The sequence below is a fragment of the Haliaeetus albicilla genome, chromosome 4 (assembly GCF_947461875.1).
Source record: "Haliaeetus albicilla chromosome 4, bHalAlb1.1, whole genome shotgun sequence".
NCBI classification, from domain to species: domain Eukaryota; kingdom Metazoa; phylum Chordata; class Aves; order Accipitriformes; family Accipitridae; genus Haliaeetus; species Haliaeetus albicilla.
Genome location: NC_091486.1, coordinates 52,078,745 through 52,097,378, shown reverse-complemented (window position 1 = coordinate 52,097,378; position 18,634 = coordinate 52,078,745). Strand labels below are relative to the sequence as shown.

The following is an 18,634-nucleotide window of genomic DNA, read 5'->3' as shown; positions in this document are numbered from 1 at the left end:
GGAAGATGACAGTTGAAGTAAGAAACAACTGTTCAGTTACTGTAAGGCCCTGCAGATAGAAGCATCTAGTAATAAATGCTTAGTCATTTCTGTGTTGGTTAATTAATAGTACTATATTCTCCTATAATGCTGCCTGAGTTCAGTCTGGAGGGAGATGTCTAGTAGTATGTGACAACTAAATTGCTTGGGTTTGGATAAAGGGATACTTTACTAAATGGCAATTTTCAGTAACTTATTTTTCTGATAAATGTAGCTAGAAATCTATGTACAAGCAGGTTCTAAGTTTTCCTGATTTACTGTGGTGTTTTTTGTTTTTTAAATTGTAAGATCAGGAAAGAAGACAGCCAAAAACATCACTGGCCACTTTGATAAAATTGATCCAGTTTATCAATAAATGTGTTGCTCTTCATAAGAAGTAGCTGCATATAGATAATTTTCAACAAAGGAATAAAACCTAGAGTATTGGCTTTTGACATTCTTAATAAATGTAAGTTTGTTGAAAACTTTTACTAAATATCAGTAATTTTTGTTCTTAAAATAAGTTAGCTTCCTATGCCTGCCACGTACTGGGAAGTGTTAGGATGCTCTTAAATGTGAATTTCTTTCAGAGCAAGGCAGGAAAGAGAAAAGATGTAGTTAGGAAATCTTTTGACTTGGCTCGCTAAAGTAACAACAGTTATTAATATTTGTGAACTACTTCAAAGATCTCTGAAGACCCCTCTTCTTAAAAAGTGTGATTTTAAGCATTTGGCTTTAGGCATCTGTTAAACATGGAATAATAAGTTGTTTTATTTTTTTTTAACATAAATTCTCTGCTGTACCTAGAATTAAGATTTTTTTAAAATAATGCGCATAGCTTGCAGATGCATTTAGAAAGGATTAATGAAGTGACCTGTTACAGTCCAGATTTTTATGCTTAAATATTGCATCAGTATGATTTTTTTTTTTAAATGTAGGTCATGGGATTAGCATCAGGAAATGTGAGTATATTGGCAACATAGGGATGCTGTCTTCCATGAAGACAGCTTGAGTTTGTTCACTGTTGGTGGCAGAAGGAGACAGGCTACTTCACTACAGGGCTGTTTATTGCAAGCATGTGTCCCTGCCGTGATCTTAAGCATTGTTGTCTGCTGATTAGTATTCTATTTTGAGAAAGTGGTAAACTATCCAAAAGGTTTATTTTCAAATACTTGTTAAACATAGGGAGCGATGAGTCCTTGGGCCTTAGAAAATGTAGACATGCAAGCAAAAGCTGATGGATGATGCATATATAGCTAGATATAACTAGAGTTTGATGATTTTCAGTGTTTTCAGAATTCACTTAGTTGTGAATTATTCTGTAAGATTTTTGGAGGAGACAAATGCATTGTTTCTGTAATTACTGAGACAGTAATTCAATTTGGGACTTTGAATGTGAAACTGTCTTACTGAATTTGGGCTTTGCGAGGTTTCCAGATTTGTTAATATCTGGCTTCCCCCTGAATTTTCTGAAATAAAAGCTTAATTTTTTTTTTATTTTATTTTTATTTTTTCTGAGTACTAGCAGCTATTTATGGTGGATTTTTTTTTCGTTTGTTTGGGTTTTTTTGTTTGGTTGTTTTGTTTGTGGGATTCTGAAGTGCTAAAACTGCTGTCCTCACTGCTTAGTTGAAGCCAGTGTGATGGAAGGCCATGTTGACTGGTCAGAAACTGTTTCATATAGATCTGTCGTGCCTGGATTTTCCTGTTGTATGTGCTGTTCTGTGTGAATAAGGTTACAGGATGAAGGAATGCAGCCAGAACTTTGGAAGGACCCTATAACTGACCTTTATTCTTTAGCCAGCAATTTTCCTGTGTTCTATGCAGCTATGAGAAGATTTTTTTCCTAATGCAGTCCTCTAGATACGTCAAGCAGAGTAGAAAAAAGTGCACAAATTTCTTCAGGAGGAAAGCATTTCCAGATTTCTACTACTAGAAATAGGGAGGGGGGGAGGGAGTACATGTCACTTGTAATGTTAAAGATCATAACCCCTAATAGGACTGCAACTTGATACTGTTAAGTCATGAGTGGAGCTTGAATGTAGTTTCCTCAAAATCTTGTGCCTGGGAAACAGGTAAAGGATTTCATTAACCAGAAAAACTTGTCTTCGAACAGAGCAAACACAACAAAACTAATTTTTAGAGTCTTGCATTACCAGGTATTCTGCAGGGGTTTCTTTATGCACAAAATCTCTTAAGTATCAACATAGTGACCCTTGTGGAAAGCTGCCTAGTTAAAATGGGACCTGTAATTCAAGAATTGACCTATATGTAATAATGAAGCATTTGTGAAATCAGTTTGTTCAGTTACAGGTATTTTTAGCTTGCGTAATTATTATTTTGTACTTGCACGCTATATTGAAAATGGAAATTTGTTAGCTCTTTAACCAGCTAATGTAACTGTTGCATAACAAGCATTAACACTTACCAACCTGATATTCGCTTGTTTTGTGTGTACTTCACACTAATATATGGAAAAATGTCTACTGAGCACAATGACTGTTTCAACTGGAAACTTGGCAATTCTTCAACACAAGAAGCAGCCAATACCTCCCACAGAAATGGTTCAGCCACACTAGCCTTTGATTACAGAAGTGTTTTCAGTAAGTTTTTGAAGGAGTTTGTACAATCTAGCACTGTCCCTACTAGGGTAATCTGTTTTGCAAACCTGTTAGTAAGGTATTGCTTGCTTTTCAAAGCTTATGTGCTTGCAAATTATAGACGCAGCAGATGATTCCCAGAAAGAAGATGTCAAAAAAAATGAGAAGGGGTTGTATCCATTCACTTGAGCATATTTAGCTTTATGAATTTGCAATTATTATTTTATGCTTCTATAGGCTGTCCTTCAAAGCTGCTCTTGTAGGAGGTGACAGCAAAGACTAGGCTTTCTGGAATACAGATCTGTACTTAACAAGAAAACTCTGAACTAGAATTAACTCTTGGAGGAGCACATACACATGCAGATATCAAAATGTGCTTCAAGTTTCCAGCTGTCTGATAGAACTGTTTATGTTGATAGCTAGGACCAAGCCATCAAGTTGAGAATAGGTTGGTTTTTTTTGTATATGGAATAGTCTTGAAGCATAGTTTTAAATTTCAGGCTTCTAATTACTGTTGCCTGGTGGCATAATTGGAATTTCATGTTGTTGGCAGTGATTTGGAAAGGTCGTGTAATCTCTTGGGGATCAAGATACTGTTCTGTGATAATAATCAGCTATGTAGACTATAAGAAATAATTTTAATAAACTTGTAATTCCCAGTTTCACAGACGTTATCTCTACCATGTAGTTGATACGTTACAGTGGTGGTAAGTGTTGGGTACCTGAACAGAAGCATCCGAATGCTAAATTAGTAACTGCCTGCCTACATACAGCTGTCCTTGCTGGGTGTAGGATGCATCCCGTTCAGATGGGTGCCTGTTGGTAAGGAAGATATAACAGAGCAGCAAAGTAACTTAATTTGAAATTCTTGTTTTACTTTAATAATAAGTGATGTTTGCTAGTAGGGTTTTGGTTTTGTGTCGTGTCCTGTGTCCCATCTGTCACCCCCCCGTGAAATCACCTCTGGTTGAGTGCCTTGGATAAAATGACCTTATGTGCCACTCTTGCAGGAGGCTGTGTTATGCAAGAAATTTTTAAGATTCAAGGGGTGTAATGGTCATGGAAACTAGTTTTTACTAGGGTTGGTTGAGATCCATTTTAAACTATGTTGATAAAGGTGCTCAAAATACATGTGTATACAGAAGACTGCACACACTGATAAAATCCCCCTCTGAGCCTTTTTTGGGTTGAACATGTCTCTCAACCTCTCCTCATCTGAGAGGTGCTCCAGTCGCTTAATCATCTTCAAGGCCCTTTGCTGGACTCTCTCCAGTAGCTCCATGTCTCTCATGTACTGGAGAGCGTGGAACTGGAAGCAGAACTCCGGATGTGGCCTCACCAGTGCTGAGGGGAAGGATCGCCTCCCTTGACCTGCTGGCGATGCTCTTCCCAATGCAGCGCTGGATGCTGTTGGCTGTCTTTGCCACGAGGGAGCATTGTTGGCTCATGTTCAGCTTGCAGTCAGCCAGGACCCCCAAAACACTAAGTGATGTACCTCTCCTGGGGACTGGTTTGTGGTGGGATCCCTCCTGCAGCTGTGCTGGAGATCTCCCTGCTAAAGAGGAATTGGTGTTGCCTGTGCTCTGTCCATGTCTCTACAGCAAGGGCAGCTGCTTATGAAGGCTGGTCAAACCTTGTCCCAGGGTCTGGGCCAAACCCTTGGTGGGCAGGTGATGTGCCGTGCCTGGCCTTGCATCAAGTTATGTATGAATTGATGGTGCGTTTTAAGAAGCTAGAATGCTTTTGCTGCAGTTCAAATATTGGCCATGGCATCTAGTCACTATATGTGTAAAGCAGTCTTAAGAAGGTGAGCAGGTGGAATTAACAGCCAGAATATTTGGGCTTTAAGTCTGTCATTGAATCCATAGCTCAAGAAGAAAAACGTGTTTATGCAGCTAATTGCTTTGGAGAGGGCTACAGTGAATGTGACTTCTCAGGAAGTTGCTTAATTTTGGAGCGTTGTTCAGATTTGCCATGATGTTAAAGTAAAATACTTCTAAATGCTTTCCCTGCTCTTCAGAGTCCCTTTTCTTCCTTTTTTCCCCTCTTTTCTTCCCTGCTTTCCCCAACCTTGTGAAGAAAGTTGTAGTCTCTTCTGCAGTAGAGTCTTCTTCATGTGAAGTGTTGTGTTCTGGTGGATGTTGGAAGTGAGATAAATTTTTAGGCTGGGTTGCCACCTCGGTGCAACTACTTCAATATCTTTAAAGAAAAAAGAGTATTAGGCTGACAACAGTTAATGACTGTCTGTAGTAGGGAAGCTTTACCCAGAAATTATGATGCTTTTGACTTCTGGAGTTACTCTCGGTTTTTAGTCCAAACTGCTGTGCTTCTTTACTTGGAGCAGAAGGCTGTGGGAATGTGGGGACACTGGGTACACCAACCATGCGTAGGGCTGGCTGTCCTCCATGTGCTTTGGTATAATGGTTTAACCACTTGAACCATGCTTAAAGTATTCTCTGGTACTTTTTGTTCTCTCCTGTTTTAGAAACCCCAGTTCTTGATGTTGAGAACCTCAAGCTCTCAGCTAAGCAGGGTTATAAGGGCTGATTAAGGCAGAGTGTATGAAGCTGGTTACTTACAAGAACTCTTTCTTTGCTGAACCAGTACTGTGGTGTGGTGAATGAGTTGGCCTGTAATTTTCATGTTGCTTTTACCAGGCTACATTTTAGCTAAAAATGGAAGCTTGTGGCAATGCAGATCTTTTTTCTTAAGTAGCTTGTCTACTTTTGTTCTTAAATGAGCTCCGTTTTCAATGTAGAATTGAAAATACCTCAGTTGCCAGGATTGCATTCTACAGGCATCACAGGATGCTTTCAGCTTACCTAACTGAAAACTTAACCTGGTTTAAAAAAAATAAACTAAACTTTGTGGGAAAGTTTGCTGTTATGCTTCCTTACTCTTCTTGCAGGCTGGTTAAAGTAGCTTTTTTGTTTTGTTTTTGTTTTTCTTTTTTGCAGAAGGCATATGAAATCTGCAACACCTCTCCTGCATTAATGAGGGTGCAGCACAGGACAATAATGGTGTGTGTTTTGGCCTTTGCTATTGTGTATTCTGTGTGCTGTTAGTGTTCCAGCATAATTTTACTTGTTTGCATTTCAGGTAATTCTTTCAGAATTTCATTAGATTTCATTATCTCTGCAGTGTGGGCAATTTTTTTCTGTCAAGACTTCTGAAAGTTGAATATAGTTGAACTTTTTTCAGAACTTAAAATGGTCATGTCATGTGTTTGTGTCTTTGGGGGTGGGGGTGGAGTGTGGCCTCTAAGTGTGAGTTACTGTTTTATGTCTAAAAGTGTGGAGTTCTGGCAGTAACAAACAAAACTGCTTACACTGTGATGGTTTCATAATCACAGTATTAAACTGTTCATCTACAAATGAGCTTGGATGAGGATGATCCATATCCTAAGTAGATTAACCTCCACACCAGACACTGAAGTGGTTTGTAAATTTTCCAGCTAATAGTGAACTGTAAAATCAGAAAGATGCATTACATGTAAGCATCTCAGTTTAAAGTATATGAAGTTGTAGACTGGCTTTCTGATTTAAGATTATTTTGCTTCAGTACATTCTTGCTTTGTGCTTAGAATAACTTCCACTGTCCTGATGCAGCGGCTTTGAAGATGTGCACTCGGGTGTCCATTGACATCACCCATAGCCCTTGTCTTGCTGTGTGATAGAGACAGATTGCAGATTTTTTGAATGTATAAGCGGTTGTCAATGTTTCAAATCTTGGGGTGAACTATAATTATTACTTTGTGCTGCCAGAGGAAAAAACTGTACAGAAATTTCTTTTAAGAAATTTTTTCACCTTGCTACAAAACCGATTTGTATGTTAAATCATTACAGTCTTCCAGACTGCAAGTGTGTGAGTTACTTAATGTGTCAATTTATACTTTTTTCTTAATATCTTTAGTGATTAGAAAGCATAACTCTTTTAGAAGAGTGTTGTGCTCTCACTTGATCTCATTAGTAGGAGGTTTATGTAACTTGATAGAATAGGTATCTTGATACTTAACTATGCTTAGAAAGCAAGCATACCTTAGGAACAGTATTGAGCAGAAATAATTTCAATGCTTTGAAAATGCAGATCGGCGGGGGCACTTTGTAGTGCAGTGAAAATTACAGTCTTGTATGAGTGAGACAATGTTTTGTTACAATCCTAAACTCTCTAATAATATGGACTTCTGTATCACTAGGGGAAGAGAATTAATGACCTGAGGATTGCAAGAGTTTTCTTGGAAAAGAAAGTTAAAAGTTTCTTGGCATTAGCAATTCTTTTGGTTATGTTAGTAGTATTAAAGCAATGCCTATTTCCTTCGTGAAGAGAAGCTGGCTGCTTAAGTTAGCTGACAAAAAATAGTCTGTGCTTTGATAGTATTTAAATTTCTGCTAGATCTGTTAAGAAATTGATGTTGTTTCTTGATAATTGTACTAATTCTGGTTTTGTTTTGGTTTGGTTTTTTTCAGAATTTACATGTTTGACAGCAGAAGTTGGCTTTCTACTGTAGTGAGAGAAAATGTAAGTAGAGAAATAAGGTAATTTTTTTTTCCTAGTTCTTGAGAAATTCATACTATTTTTAAAATGTGGCCAACTTCAGGTTTTTAGCTGTTAATCTGTGCAAGCCTAAAGTGCCTGTTTTCTACTTAGCATGTGTATTCTTATGTCAACAGGAAGGATTTTAAAATGGCCAGGAAGCCTGCTAAATAATAGATGTCAGTGCCTGCCGCCTTTCAGAAATGGAACTGGCAAAGCAGAGGGAGACCATAGATGAAACTGTTTCATCTCAGTGGGGCAGGGAACTGTAATAAATAAAAGGATGAGAATAGTTATTCTTTCATGAATGAAAAATTACTTATCCGCCACATTTGACAGAAGGCGGCCAAATTTCTTTAGAGCAAAGTGGCTCTTGTCAGAATGTTCTTTTCAATGTGTCAGTATTATTTAAACAGAATCTAAAAGTTTCAGAGTTTATATTCTGTGTAATTGTAATTATTACTAATATTCTTGGAACAGTGAAACCTTCATTACCTTCCAGACTATAACTTCAATTGTTTTTGCTTCTTTTGAAGCCCTTCATTCTGTGAGGAACGTTACTAGTTAGCCATGTGTTGTGTAGAAAGTATTTGCTCAGTTAAATCTGTTACTTTCAGTTACTAGATATTTACCTGTTTTTTAAAAAGCCAGCAGCAAGCTAGCCCCCTGTCTCTTTCTCTAAACCTGTATTCTGAGGTGTTGTTCTCTAATTAGTTATCTTGGTCAACCCTAGACACCTCCAGTGTTCTTCTTTGGAGGAGCAGAAACTGAACACAGTGTGCCCAGTGTAGACAAACCACTGCTTTTACTCAGTGGCATTATGATATTTTCAGTATTTTCTGTCCTATTTTCTATATAACCTTCTTTCTTTTTTAACCGGTGCTGGGTATTAAGCCAATGTCTTTGAGCTACTCAGTGCATGTTCTACAGGGTTTTTTTCCCCTTGAAATTAAGTTTGTATCACAGAAGCTTGTGTGATTCTGTACATTTCTTATGTTGTGTTCCTGTATACCTTTTCTATGATTTCTAACTTCTAAAATTATCTATACTTTTTTTTTGTGATCACCATATGCAGAGATGTGTGTACTTCAGGATTAGAAGGCACTCCTGATTTTTTTTGTCTTCTATTTTGCAGCATGTAAATGGGAGAGAGCACACCTCAAATTTGTTCCACAAGCAATTCTGATCTTACTGTGTTTTCTATTGAATAAAAGTCAAATAGGAATCAATATGTACTTCAGATTAAATAACAAAAAAAACCTCTCAACTTTTCAAAGCCAATATGATGTCAAAACATTGGAGCTAATGGTGGATTGTGTATAATTCCTTTGTCATTGTGAAAATGTACAAGCTGCTGTGCATGTTGCTAATAGGATTTATGGTATCTACTAGATTAGCACAGCTTCATTTAATCAGATGACCTGCTATGAGACTGTCTGGTAGGCATAACATGAACTCATTATTAGGGCTGTAAAGTTGTGGCTCTGTTTTTGCAGATGATGTGTTTTGCTTTTCTTTTGGCTGTTTCGTACACACAGGACTGATGTGTATTAGCAGGAAAGATGTTGAGGGAATAAATACCAGACAGGCTGTTGGTTTGGGAGAAAGGTGATTTGGCTAACCTTCTTATGAAATTACTGTACTTAGGTAGTACTCTAACAATATAAATTTAAACCCTCTGTGTTACCAGACTTTGCATCAACAAAGGCTTGGTAGGATTACTTTACTTGTTCGTAGTAGTAATGTGTAGTAAAAACACCTTGTAGCAAACAAAGTTTGGCCATCAAGGGACAGAAATTCTAAATATTTGACTTAATGATAACTGTGATTTCAAATCTGTGTTCTCTTCTTTTAATCTGTAGAGATTATTCACAGGATAGGCTGTTTATGAGAGGGTGGAAGACTCCATTCTTTTTTTATTCTTTTTTTTATAGGAAGGGTGTGGGAAAATGAAATAAATGTTTAGTAAGAATTGCCTCATTGCTGTTACCAGGTATTTTTAGAGAGGAATTGTATTTAACCCAAGAATATATGTTTAGATGAGTTGTATTCAACTCTTCCTATTTCTCTTATAATGTAGGCAAGCATCAGTCTACATATAAATGTGATGGTATTACTGATACCTTGGTTTCAGTAACTGGACTTAATTGGATAAGGAGCTTGAGCTCTGGAAAGGACATTAAAGTTGTAACAGTGAAATGAGTGAATCTGAGGTCTTCCTCAGCCTCTGAATTGTTCTGTCGCTGTTTTCTGAGTAGTGAACACTACCTTTAAATTAGAATTATTACACTGGGATCCTAAGTGTGTCTCCATTTGCAGAAAGTATGTGGAAGTTTTGTAGATTTCATAAGGCTTTATAATCAGTTCAAAGATTCTGTGCAGAGTTGTTCAACAGATAATTGACTGCCTGGACATACATAACTTTCCTCATACATAGGAATATAGCTGATATAGCTTACAGAAAAAAAAACCCAGAAGTTGTTATTTTGAGATGAGTGACATGACAAATCCTTTTGACATAGCTGAATTGCGAAGTTTTATCATATATGGAAAGTTAACAAATTAGGTGAAGTCAATACTTGATTTTCTTATGTGGGGAATAGAGGAACAAAGTGACTCTTCTGTAGGTAACTTGTAAGAAGAGATTAGAGGCTTGGGTCATCTGGAGTAGTGAAGAATAGTAAGCTACCTTGCAAGTATGCATATTGTTGTCCCTGGCAAAAAGAGAATTATCTACAAGGTATACTTGTCAACAAGATTAGGGGGAATTAGGCTTAGAGCAGACACACTTAAGCACTTCAGCCTCTGGAAAGGCCTTGAGTGAGTTCAGCAAAGTGAGTGTGTTATTCTTGAGAAGCCTGCCTTCAAGAACACAGTAACATATTCAAAAGAAAGTGAGGTAAGCAAGAGTTTGGCTTCTACCTATTTCTTCACAGCTATGGTGATAATTTGGAAAAAAGGAGTGTGGAACTTGAGTAATGACTTTTTTTTTTTTTGGCATGCAGTTTGCTTGATTTAGAAATTTAGTAACTTCTTCCAAAATCCCAGAAATAGAAGCATCATCCATATCAAGCTTACAGTTTCTCCTAGAAACCTTATTTTAAAATGGGGTTAAATGCCTTTAGAACATGCTGAGAAACAAAAATGTATTATTTAATGATATTCAGTTGTGCTAGTTTGCGATGAGCATAGATCACATATTAAACAGTCTCTCCTTGTTACTTTTGTCTGTAATATGAATAAATCTGTATGAAAATTTCCCAAGTATCAAGAGTGAGAGTAGATAAAAATAATTTTCTCATACATTTTCCTGATCTTACCTGTTCTTGCTCTTTTAAAGATTTATGTTTTTTTAAATGCTAGGTGCTAGTAACTTCTGCTGCTATATATACAGTATAGCTGAAAAGTACACAAGAGGATGGAACCCTCTTTTTTTCCCCCATGATCGTTGTTTCTGCCATAAATTTAATTGCCTAAGACTTAGTGTAAAAGAAATAGAGCAATGGCCAAGTTGGTTGGCTGGTTGTCCCATAACTTCTACAGTCTGCTTCAGAAAACTTACTGTGTTTTAATGCCCTTGGCTTCATTAGGATTTTCATTTCCTGAGTGTTAGTGAGGTCAGTCATGTTGGCAGGAATTAGAACTTCCTGTTGATGTTGAAACAACAGAGACTACAAAGGGAATGTGGAAATCTGGTTTAAACAATTCCTATGGATGCTGTCAGAAATGCGGTTAGAGTTCGGAGTTGCTTGGAATGCATAGGGGCTAACTTGTAACTCTACAAGTGTATCTAACTTCAAGATATGAACTTACCATATGAATATATTACCAATGGGAAAGACATCAAGTGTTGTATGCATTCAGCTACTAATTGTCATGCAGCTAATATTGAAACATGAGTCCTACCTAGCAAGTTACTGAAGGTCAAGATCCATAGAAGCTGCTTTAACAATAGTAGTTAAGTTCCTTGAACTCCTTGTTGCCTGTGATAATGGAGACAGTATCTTGCATGTAGGTGTAAAGGTTTCTGTAGTGTTGGTAAACCATTTTAAAGTTGTTCATTAAAAGGAGGCTTTCCTTAAAACATTAGTGAGTGACTGTCTTGATGTGGAATTCACAAATAAAGCATTTTAGGAGCTTAGCTGAGCAGTAGCTAGGGCAGGTTATGTACATGTATGTCTGACTAACCGTATGATAAAGTGCATTTATGAAATGACTCTGAAGGTTAGGTTCTGTTAGTATGATTAGTTAATTCTTACAGATTGTGGAGGAGTTTGGGTTGTTCTGCCCCTGCATAAAGTGGGACTTGGAAGAGAATGGGAAGCGAAGTGCTGAGGCAGAGTACTGTCCTGAAGTTGATGTGAGAGTTTCTTCTGTAGCAAAAGTATACATATAGTTACTGCACTAGGCCTTTCAAAGTGTAATGGAGGTTTTAGCTGTGTGAAGACAGATGCGTACATGCTAGTTAGGCTATAATATCCCATCAACCGGGGAATGTGACTTGTGTCCCTTCAGCTTCTGATCTGGCTGTATCAATGTTACTGCTTCTGTGTTACTGCAGAAGACACTTGACACTATTAGGCTGCTTCATCCGGTTTTGTCATTTGCAGTAATACCTTTCAGTGCATGCTCTATTAAGCAATAAGGCACAGGCATGAAATAAGCTTTTATAATTTGGTTTAAACTCAGTGTATGCAAATAATCCAGAATGAACCTATGGTGTTCAGTTTCTGTGAAGTGAACTTTCTCAATATGACTTTTTTCCTAGGATTAGTGTTCATGTCCTTAGGCCTCTTCCTGTTCCATACAAAGAAGTTTTGTTTCATTTAAATGCGAGAGAATTGTATTGCATAGTGCACAAATTCTGGCAGAAACAAATTGGCACTATTTTAAGCTGTGTGTTACAGGAGAATGTATCTGCTTTGACTGACATTAGATTATTCATCCTATTACATTTTTAAATAAAGCTGCATGTAAATCTTCAGTGTAGTTACCTGTAACTGCAGCTGGAGTTCTGGTGTCCTGAATCTTTATCTTAATCCTGTCATTTAGTTGCTGTGACCTTGAGCAGAACGCTTAAGTTTTTGGATCGTAATTTCTTTCTCTGAAATAGGAATGATACCATCTCTAAATTCTTTGTACTCTGCCTGGAGAGGCTGGTATTTGCTTAGTGGGAAACAGGTTTATATATTAACTTAGAGAATGGCAGAAATGGAACTGGATATCAAAAAGGTAAAAGGTCTGAAAATTTGCATTTTATTCTTAAGAAGAGTCTTTAGAGTGTCTTAATTCCTTTATGACAAGAGTAGTGCATACCATTTCACAATGTGTGTGAACTACACAGGAGCTGTAGGCAGCGATGACTGCATGCTAAAAACTGTAGAGACACCCAGCCACACAGTGTTTTGTCTTAAATGTGGAATGAACAAAACATCTTGGGAAACAAAAGAGCATTCAAAAGAAAAGAAGGTGGTTATAGGATAATAAAACACTCTTGATGGGTTTTGTCTTAACTGGATTTTGGACTAAGCTGAACAAGCAATCTTAAAGGGGCTTAAAGATGACCCTGGCACCAGAAGAGAGAAAGGAGACACCTAGTTTCACAATAAAGTGAAAGGGCTTTGAAGGTTGTGTGAATGATGTTTTGAGAGAGAAGCTAACTAAAATTCCTTTTCTAAAATGCTTTGGGTTTCCGAAGTAAATTTGTAAATGGTAATATGACAAGATCTGACATCTGTTTCTTGAGGTCCTCGGTTTGGAATACTAGCTACTACGAAGAGCTGTGAGATAAGTCTGGTTATGTGGGATAGTAATATTTAGGGAATGTTAATCTTTTGAAACTTATTTTCTTTTGATGGTGATTTTTGCTCTACTGCTTTCATTTGCCTTCACCATATGTGCTCTGTTACTGTGATTGGATAAAAATTTGGAAATTACCCTCATCTTTCTCCTTGGGAAGGGCTTTAGGGAAAAAACAAACCCCGCACGCCTGCAAAGATAAATAAGCTGATTAAATCTTAACAGAATAATATGTAAAGCTGCTAGCAAAGCATTTGCTTTTATTTAATAGTAAACGGTCAATTCTGGCTAATAAAATGTTCTAAAAACACACTACCAGTGTTTGTTTATAAAGTCCAGGTGCTCTACGTAACATTCGAAAATGGAACCAATTATCTTGTTCTGCAATAAAAGATAAACTTCATCAGCACATTTCTTCAGCATCTTATATTGGTATCAAGCTGCAGAGACTTTAAAACAAAAGGTTTAAGAACAGCTGAGTTTTAGGTATGGAATGCTAGTGAAAATGCCAACAATATCTTTCTGTAACAGCGACTTAAAGATAAGTTGTATGCTTGATGGAAAATATCTATATGGTTATTTTATTGGAAACCAGTCTAATAGTTGAGGAACTCTATAGGCAATAGTTGAGGGTGTTCAGTGATAATTATATTTTATTGAGCCTCTATCTTGCTGGCTCCGGAGTACAGCAGACGGAGGGATATATGTTAGTAGTTTGGTGCTTCCTGATGCTAGGAGAATAGAGTCTTAGAGGGGGAAAATGTCTGTTGGCAGCAGTTTCTCAAACTCCTCATACCTAACATTCAAAAAATACTAGTTTTAATCTGACAACATGTTAATGTTAGAATCCATTCTGGAAATCTCAGGGAGACAATTCAGCAATTAACAAGTAAAAACTTGAACATTTGTGAGTGATCTCCTTTTATCCAGATATCAGAACAACATTTCTAATAATCCCTGTGTAACAGATAGCATTCCTAATAGGTCTTTTTACAGCATTTTGCAAGTGCTTGTGTCAGTCTGTAAATATTTAATGTGCTTATTCTTTGATAGGAGGGTTGCTTACTCTATTCTTAAGACCTACAGGGAAGTTCTGATTTTCATGTCTAACGTTGGTGTTGTCTGTTGGTTCACTCTTTGGAAATTTAAATTTATACAAAACTGAATCAGAAAAAACACTAATGGAAAAAAAAATGCAAAAAAAGAGGCCCGGGTGAAAGGAATAAGTCCAAACTATATTTTTATTTACTGTGGCTGGAAAAAGCTAAGCACATTTTTGTGTGGTAACACCTTATTCTGAAGAGATTCCAGAGCAATATTTTCACCTGTATTCCAGTACTTATAAACCAATCTGCCTTTTTGCAAGTGCTGTTTGAGATGGTTGAAAGGACTTGTCTACTCTAGTAATTTCAAGCTATGACTTGTACTAATTCTCATTATTATCACCTGTCTTTCAGATTTCTGGTTGTTTCAGAGGTGGCAGTGAAGCACACCTTTAGCACAGGAAAATGAGTGAGCTTGACCAGTTACGCCAGGAGGCTGAGCAACTGAAAAACCAAATCAGAGTATGTATTGTATCAATAGATCTTGAAGCCACAGTACAGATGGATGGTCATTTGTGCTTCTTGAGGGGAACAGAGATGGACAGAAAAGTTGCATTAAGTTAAATGTTTCCACAATGTCAAAGTTAATGTCATGGATATTTAGAAAGGGCAAACACATGTAACTGCTTTAGGAAATTACTTTTTGGTCTTTAATATTGCTTAGAAAATAATAGTTACACAAATAATGAACAAAATGGATTAGATCAAAATGAATGTTTACTGAAGTTTTTCTGAGTTAGCCCATAACCAATGTTAAGCAACCTCCTGCTTAAAATAAGTTCAGCTATAAGGTTATTCAGGGCTTTGTCCAGTTAGGTCTTGAAAACCTCCAAGGATGGAGACTGCACAGCCTGTCTGATCAAGCAGTTCCATTGCTTGACTGTCTTCATGGTTAAAATTGTGTTACCTTTCTCTCAAAAGAAGAAGAAAACTTCGAAGTTAAATGCTCGATATGCTCAATGTGTTTTGATAGCAGACAGCGTATTATGTTCATGCTGCAGTTAGGATGAGTCCTCTCTGGATGACAAGCAGAAATGCTTTCTGAACCTTTTTTTGAGGGTGCTTGATCAACTTGACAAAACAGAGATGGAGTATAAAGAAATGTACAGAACTTCTTCTGATTTCTCTTTCTTCTGTTGTAGGATGCTAGGAAAGCATGTGCAGATGCCACCCTGGCTCAGGTAAGCATTTAAGAGTTTAACATGAATTATGAAAATTTGCCTCCTTTACAATAAGAAAATATAGTGTAAGAAGGTAAGTGCAAGTGAATCGGGTTTGCCTCCTTTATCAGTTTTTTATTTTTGCCTTTAGGTGGTTTCTTCCAGAAATAAGTACATTGTTTATGTTTGTCCAGTTTCTGAGAGTGGTAGCCTTGAGCAGTAGTTTCTTTAAGAAGTGGCTCAGGGCACATCTCTGCTGCTCAATGGAGAATAATGCAGGGGAGCTCCAGTGTTCTGCTACGGATATGGTAGTAGTACAGTTGTGTTACCATGATAATCTGAACCATAAGACCTGCTGAGGTTAACCTACTTACTAATTTCCACACAATACTGCACTTATGTTTGAACTGCTTTTGAACCTGAACTAATACCTTTGCATCTTGCTGTACTGTCACATTTTGATCCTATTGGCTTGGCTTCAGTCAACATTAACTTGTGGAAAGGGAAATCTGTACTCTGTAGTACATCTCATGGACACATGGCGGGGTTTTTTCCTAGAAATCTGGTAGGAATTTAGACTGAAACAGATTATTATGGCATTGGAAGAGGTGGCAAGCCTTTGCTTTTTTTTTTTCCTAGATATATTATGAATCCATTGACTCTTGTCACCTACTTCAGTCCATTTGCTTGAATGTTGACTATTAATCCTGTGTGTCTGATTTAAGATAGTTGGTACAGAAGTGATTGATATCAGTTTATTAATTTAAAATGTCACTAAAATATCAAGTAATAAAGGTAATACCAACACTTATTTGAGTGTACATATCTTGTGGTTTCATTTTATGTGAGGCACAATGTTAAATATTTTCCAGGGGGAAAGTATGAAAAAAAAGAGGGGGGAGAGGAAAAAAAGCTTCAGTATTAGTTATTACAAAAGATGTCCACCATGGAAGGAGTTCTATGTCAAGGAAACATTCTTACCTGTTCATCTGAGACCTGAGTCCTAAGCTGTGTTGATAGCCTTTGAAAAGAAGCAGAGATCTTTACTCAAATATACTTGCTGAAGAATTTTGTGACATGGAGACATGAGAAGTATGCAGACATCCATAAAATAAACTTACAAACTCTTGGATTTGTTGTGATGTGTACTACTTACAGTACTGGAAGTGTTTTGTGCTGTTTTCTGGGTTTTTTTTTTAACTGGTACTTCTCTCCAGACTGGAGGACTTACATTAAATTTGACTGTGTAAGGACAGCTAAACTGAGGATTGCTTCCTCACTTTGCTATTCACTTATTGCAGAGACTACTTTTATCTTAAAGAGGTTAAATAAATCAGGTATACTATGAATTTAATAATCCTGTACTTGGAAGGGAAGGCCTTTTGGATGCGAAAGCAAGTAATCCTTTAAAAGTGGAGACATGTTTAAAGCCTGATATACTTCCCCACACCCACCCTTCTGAAAAAAAAAGTTAGTCTACCACATTTATCTATACATAAGTAGAAAACCCAGATCAAAGGTCTGAAATGCTAGAAGTTGAAGAAGATATGACCTAAGCAAACTAATTTCTGAGAGCCTTTGTAAAGATGATGGAGAGGCTGCTTTCTTCATTTGATAGAGATGTACTACATAAAATCATGTAACTTTTGATTAGGTAATTTTTTAAAACTCAGTCAATATTAAAAATGTGGGAATTTGGTCTGCATTGGAATGCTCATTTAGACGTAGTTGTGTATGATGTGTTACTTTTGGAACTATGAAGTCAAAAATTCAGTATGTGATGCCATTCCTATTTCAGATCACAGCCAATATTGACCCAGTGGGGAGAATTCAAATGCGCACTAGAAGAACACTCCGGGGACACCTGGCTAAAATTTATGCAATGCACTGGGGGACTGATTCCAGGTGGGTGTTAGTGATACGAAATCGAATCACGTGGCTTCACTGTTCTTTGGAAAGTTGAGTGCACAAGACTCTTATTTTTCCTGTTCCTACCACTAGGAACTACTAATTCCAAGAGAACTCAGACAACCAAGAGGATTCAGAAACACTTAATATCACTTTTTACCTCCTAATGTCCCTGCTTTTGTCATCCAAATCTAAATTTGGTGCCAAAATACCAGTCTTCATCTACTTGCCTGAAAAATATAGTTATGGTTCCAAATGAATTCTGAGGAACCGTGAAGATAGATTTCATTATCAGTTGTCTTTTTTCCTTAAGTGCTTCCTCTTAACTACAGATGTTTGGTTAGAAAGAAACTAAATGATACTGGTATCAGCTACTTTCGTTCTCTTTTCTTTACAAGAATTTTAAGGCGCACTAATGGCAGCAAATTTTCAAACTTCAGTTACAAGAATATTTTGCTGCTTGCTTTCAGGAACAGATAAAAAAAAAATTCCCCTTAGGAATCTTTAAGTTACAACTAAGGAGTTTGTAAGTTACAGCTAGTCTCTTTCTACTCAATAGAGATTTTTTTAAGGAAGCTTAATGTTGTTAAAGTTACCTTCTTACAAAATTTGTGTAAACAAGCTGTGCCTTATGAAAAAACTGCATGAACTCTTGTGTGTATGCATCCAGTAAATACACTAAAGCAAAATAGCCAAGTGCTTAACAAAGAAGACAGTATGCATCATGAAGATGAATAGTAATTCATGATGTGTTATACTTTTAGTTTCCGAATTGCGTCGTACTTAAAAATCAGAACTAACACAATTGTTACTTTGAGTTAAACTTTAGTGTTTTGCACCTCAGTTTTCTATGCCTGTGAAAGAAGCTAATTTCTCACAGATATGTAGAATTCATTGCTTCAGGTATCTCTTTGGCATATGGCTTATTTAAAAGATGGGGATTTGATTTCTTGTTTGGCAAAAGTGTTTCAAGACAGCTCTGAAATACAACCTAGAGCAAAAATAATTAATGCAGAGAGACTGGAGTACTTTGATGATTGCATTGTATTGTTCAAGTTGGAAATGGTCAGATGAAGATGCACAGAACAAATTTGAATACCATGTTGGAGTATTTTATCCAAAATGACTTGTAAAATGCAGAGACAATACAAATTTTTCATGCCATTGTAGCTGATCTATCTTTAAGCACATTAAAAGCAGGTAAGAGAGCTCTGAACAATGTATTAGGTGCATCACATTTCAAACATGATTGCTGGATTGGGGGATTGAGGTGGTGTTGATTTAGAGCAAAAATCTTCCTAATGCCACCCCTTCCATTAGTGATATCTTTGCTGCGTTTCATTTTAATTTCCATTTCATTTCAGTGCTGACATTCATTCAGGGTTTTTGGATGTCTTAGAACTTAAATTCCTGTTTTAAAAACAAGAAAAAGGAAAATGTATTGATAGTGTAGATTCCCAAACTCAATGAGTCTGAAGCCTGCCTGTAGAACACAGAAACGCTGATTCCATGC

The 18,634-nt window shown here is 36.9% G+C and overlaps 1 protein-coding gene across 6 annotated transcripts in view; it reads left to right on the top strand.

The window, feature by feature from the left end:
• GNB1 (G protein subunit beta 1) overlaps positions 1-18,634 on the top strand; it is a 45,827-nt gene that overhangs the window by 14,494 nt on the left and 12,699 nt on the right. For 3 of the 6 annotated variants that reach the window (XM_069782756.1, XM_009921520.2, XM_009921518.2), the window contains exons 2-6: positions 5,576-5,638; positions 7,085-7,136; positions 14,408-14,515; positions 15,196-15,234; positions 17,012-17,118. In XM_069782756.1, coding sequence (XP_069638857.1) covers positions 14,459-14,515; positions 15,196-15,234; positions 17,012-17,118 — 203 coding nt within the window. In that variant the 5' untranslated portion in view covers positions 5,576-5,638; positions 7,085-7,136; positions 14,408-14,458. Of the gene's footprint in view, positions 1-5,575; positions 5,639-7,084; positions 7,137-9,920; positions 10,051-14,407; positions 14,516-15,195; positions 15,235-17,011; positions 17,119-18,634 lie in introns of those variants that run through there. The other 3 variants (XM_069782757.1, XM_069782758.1, XM_009921521.2) reach the window with 2 other exon arrangements.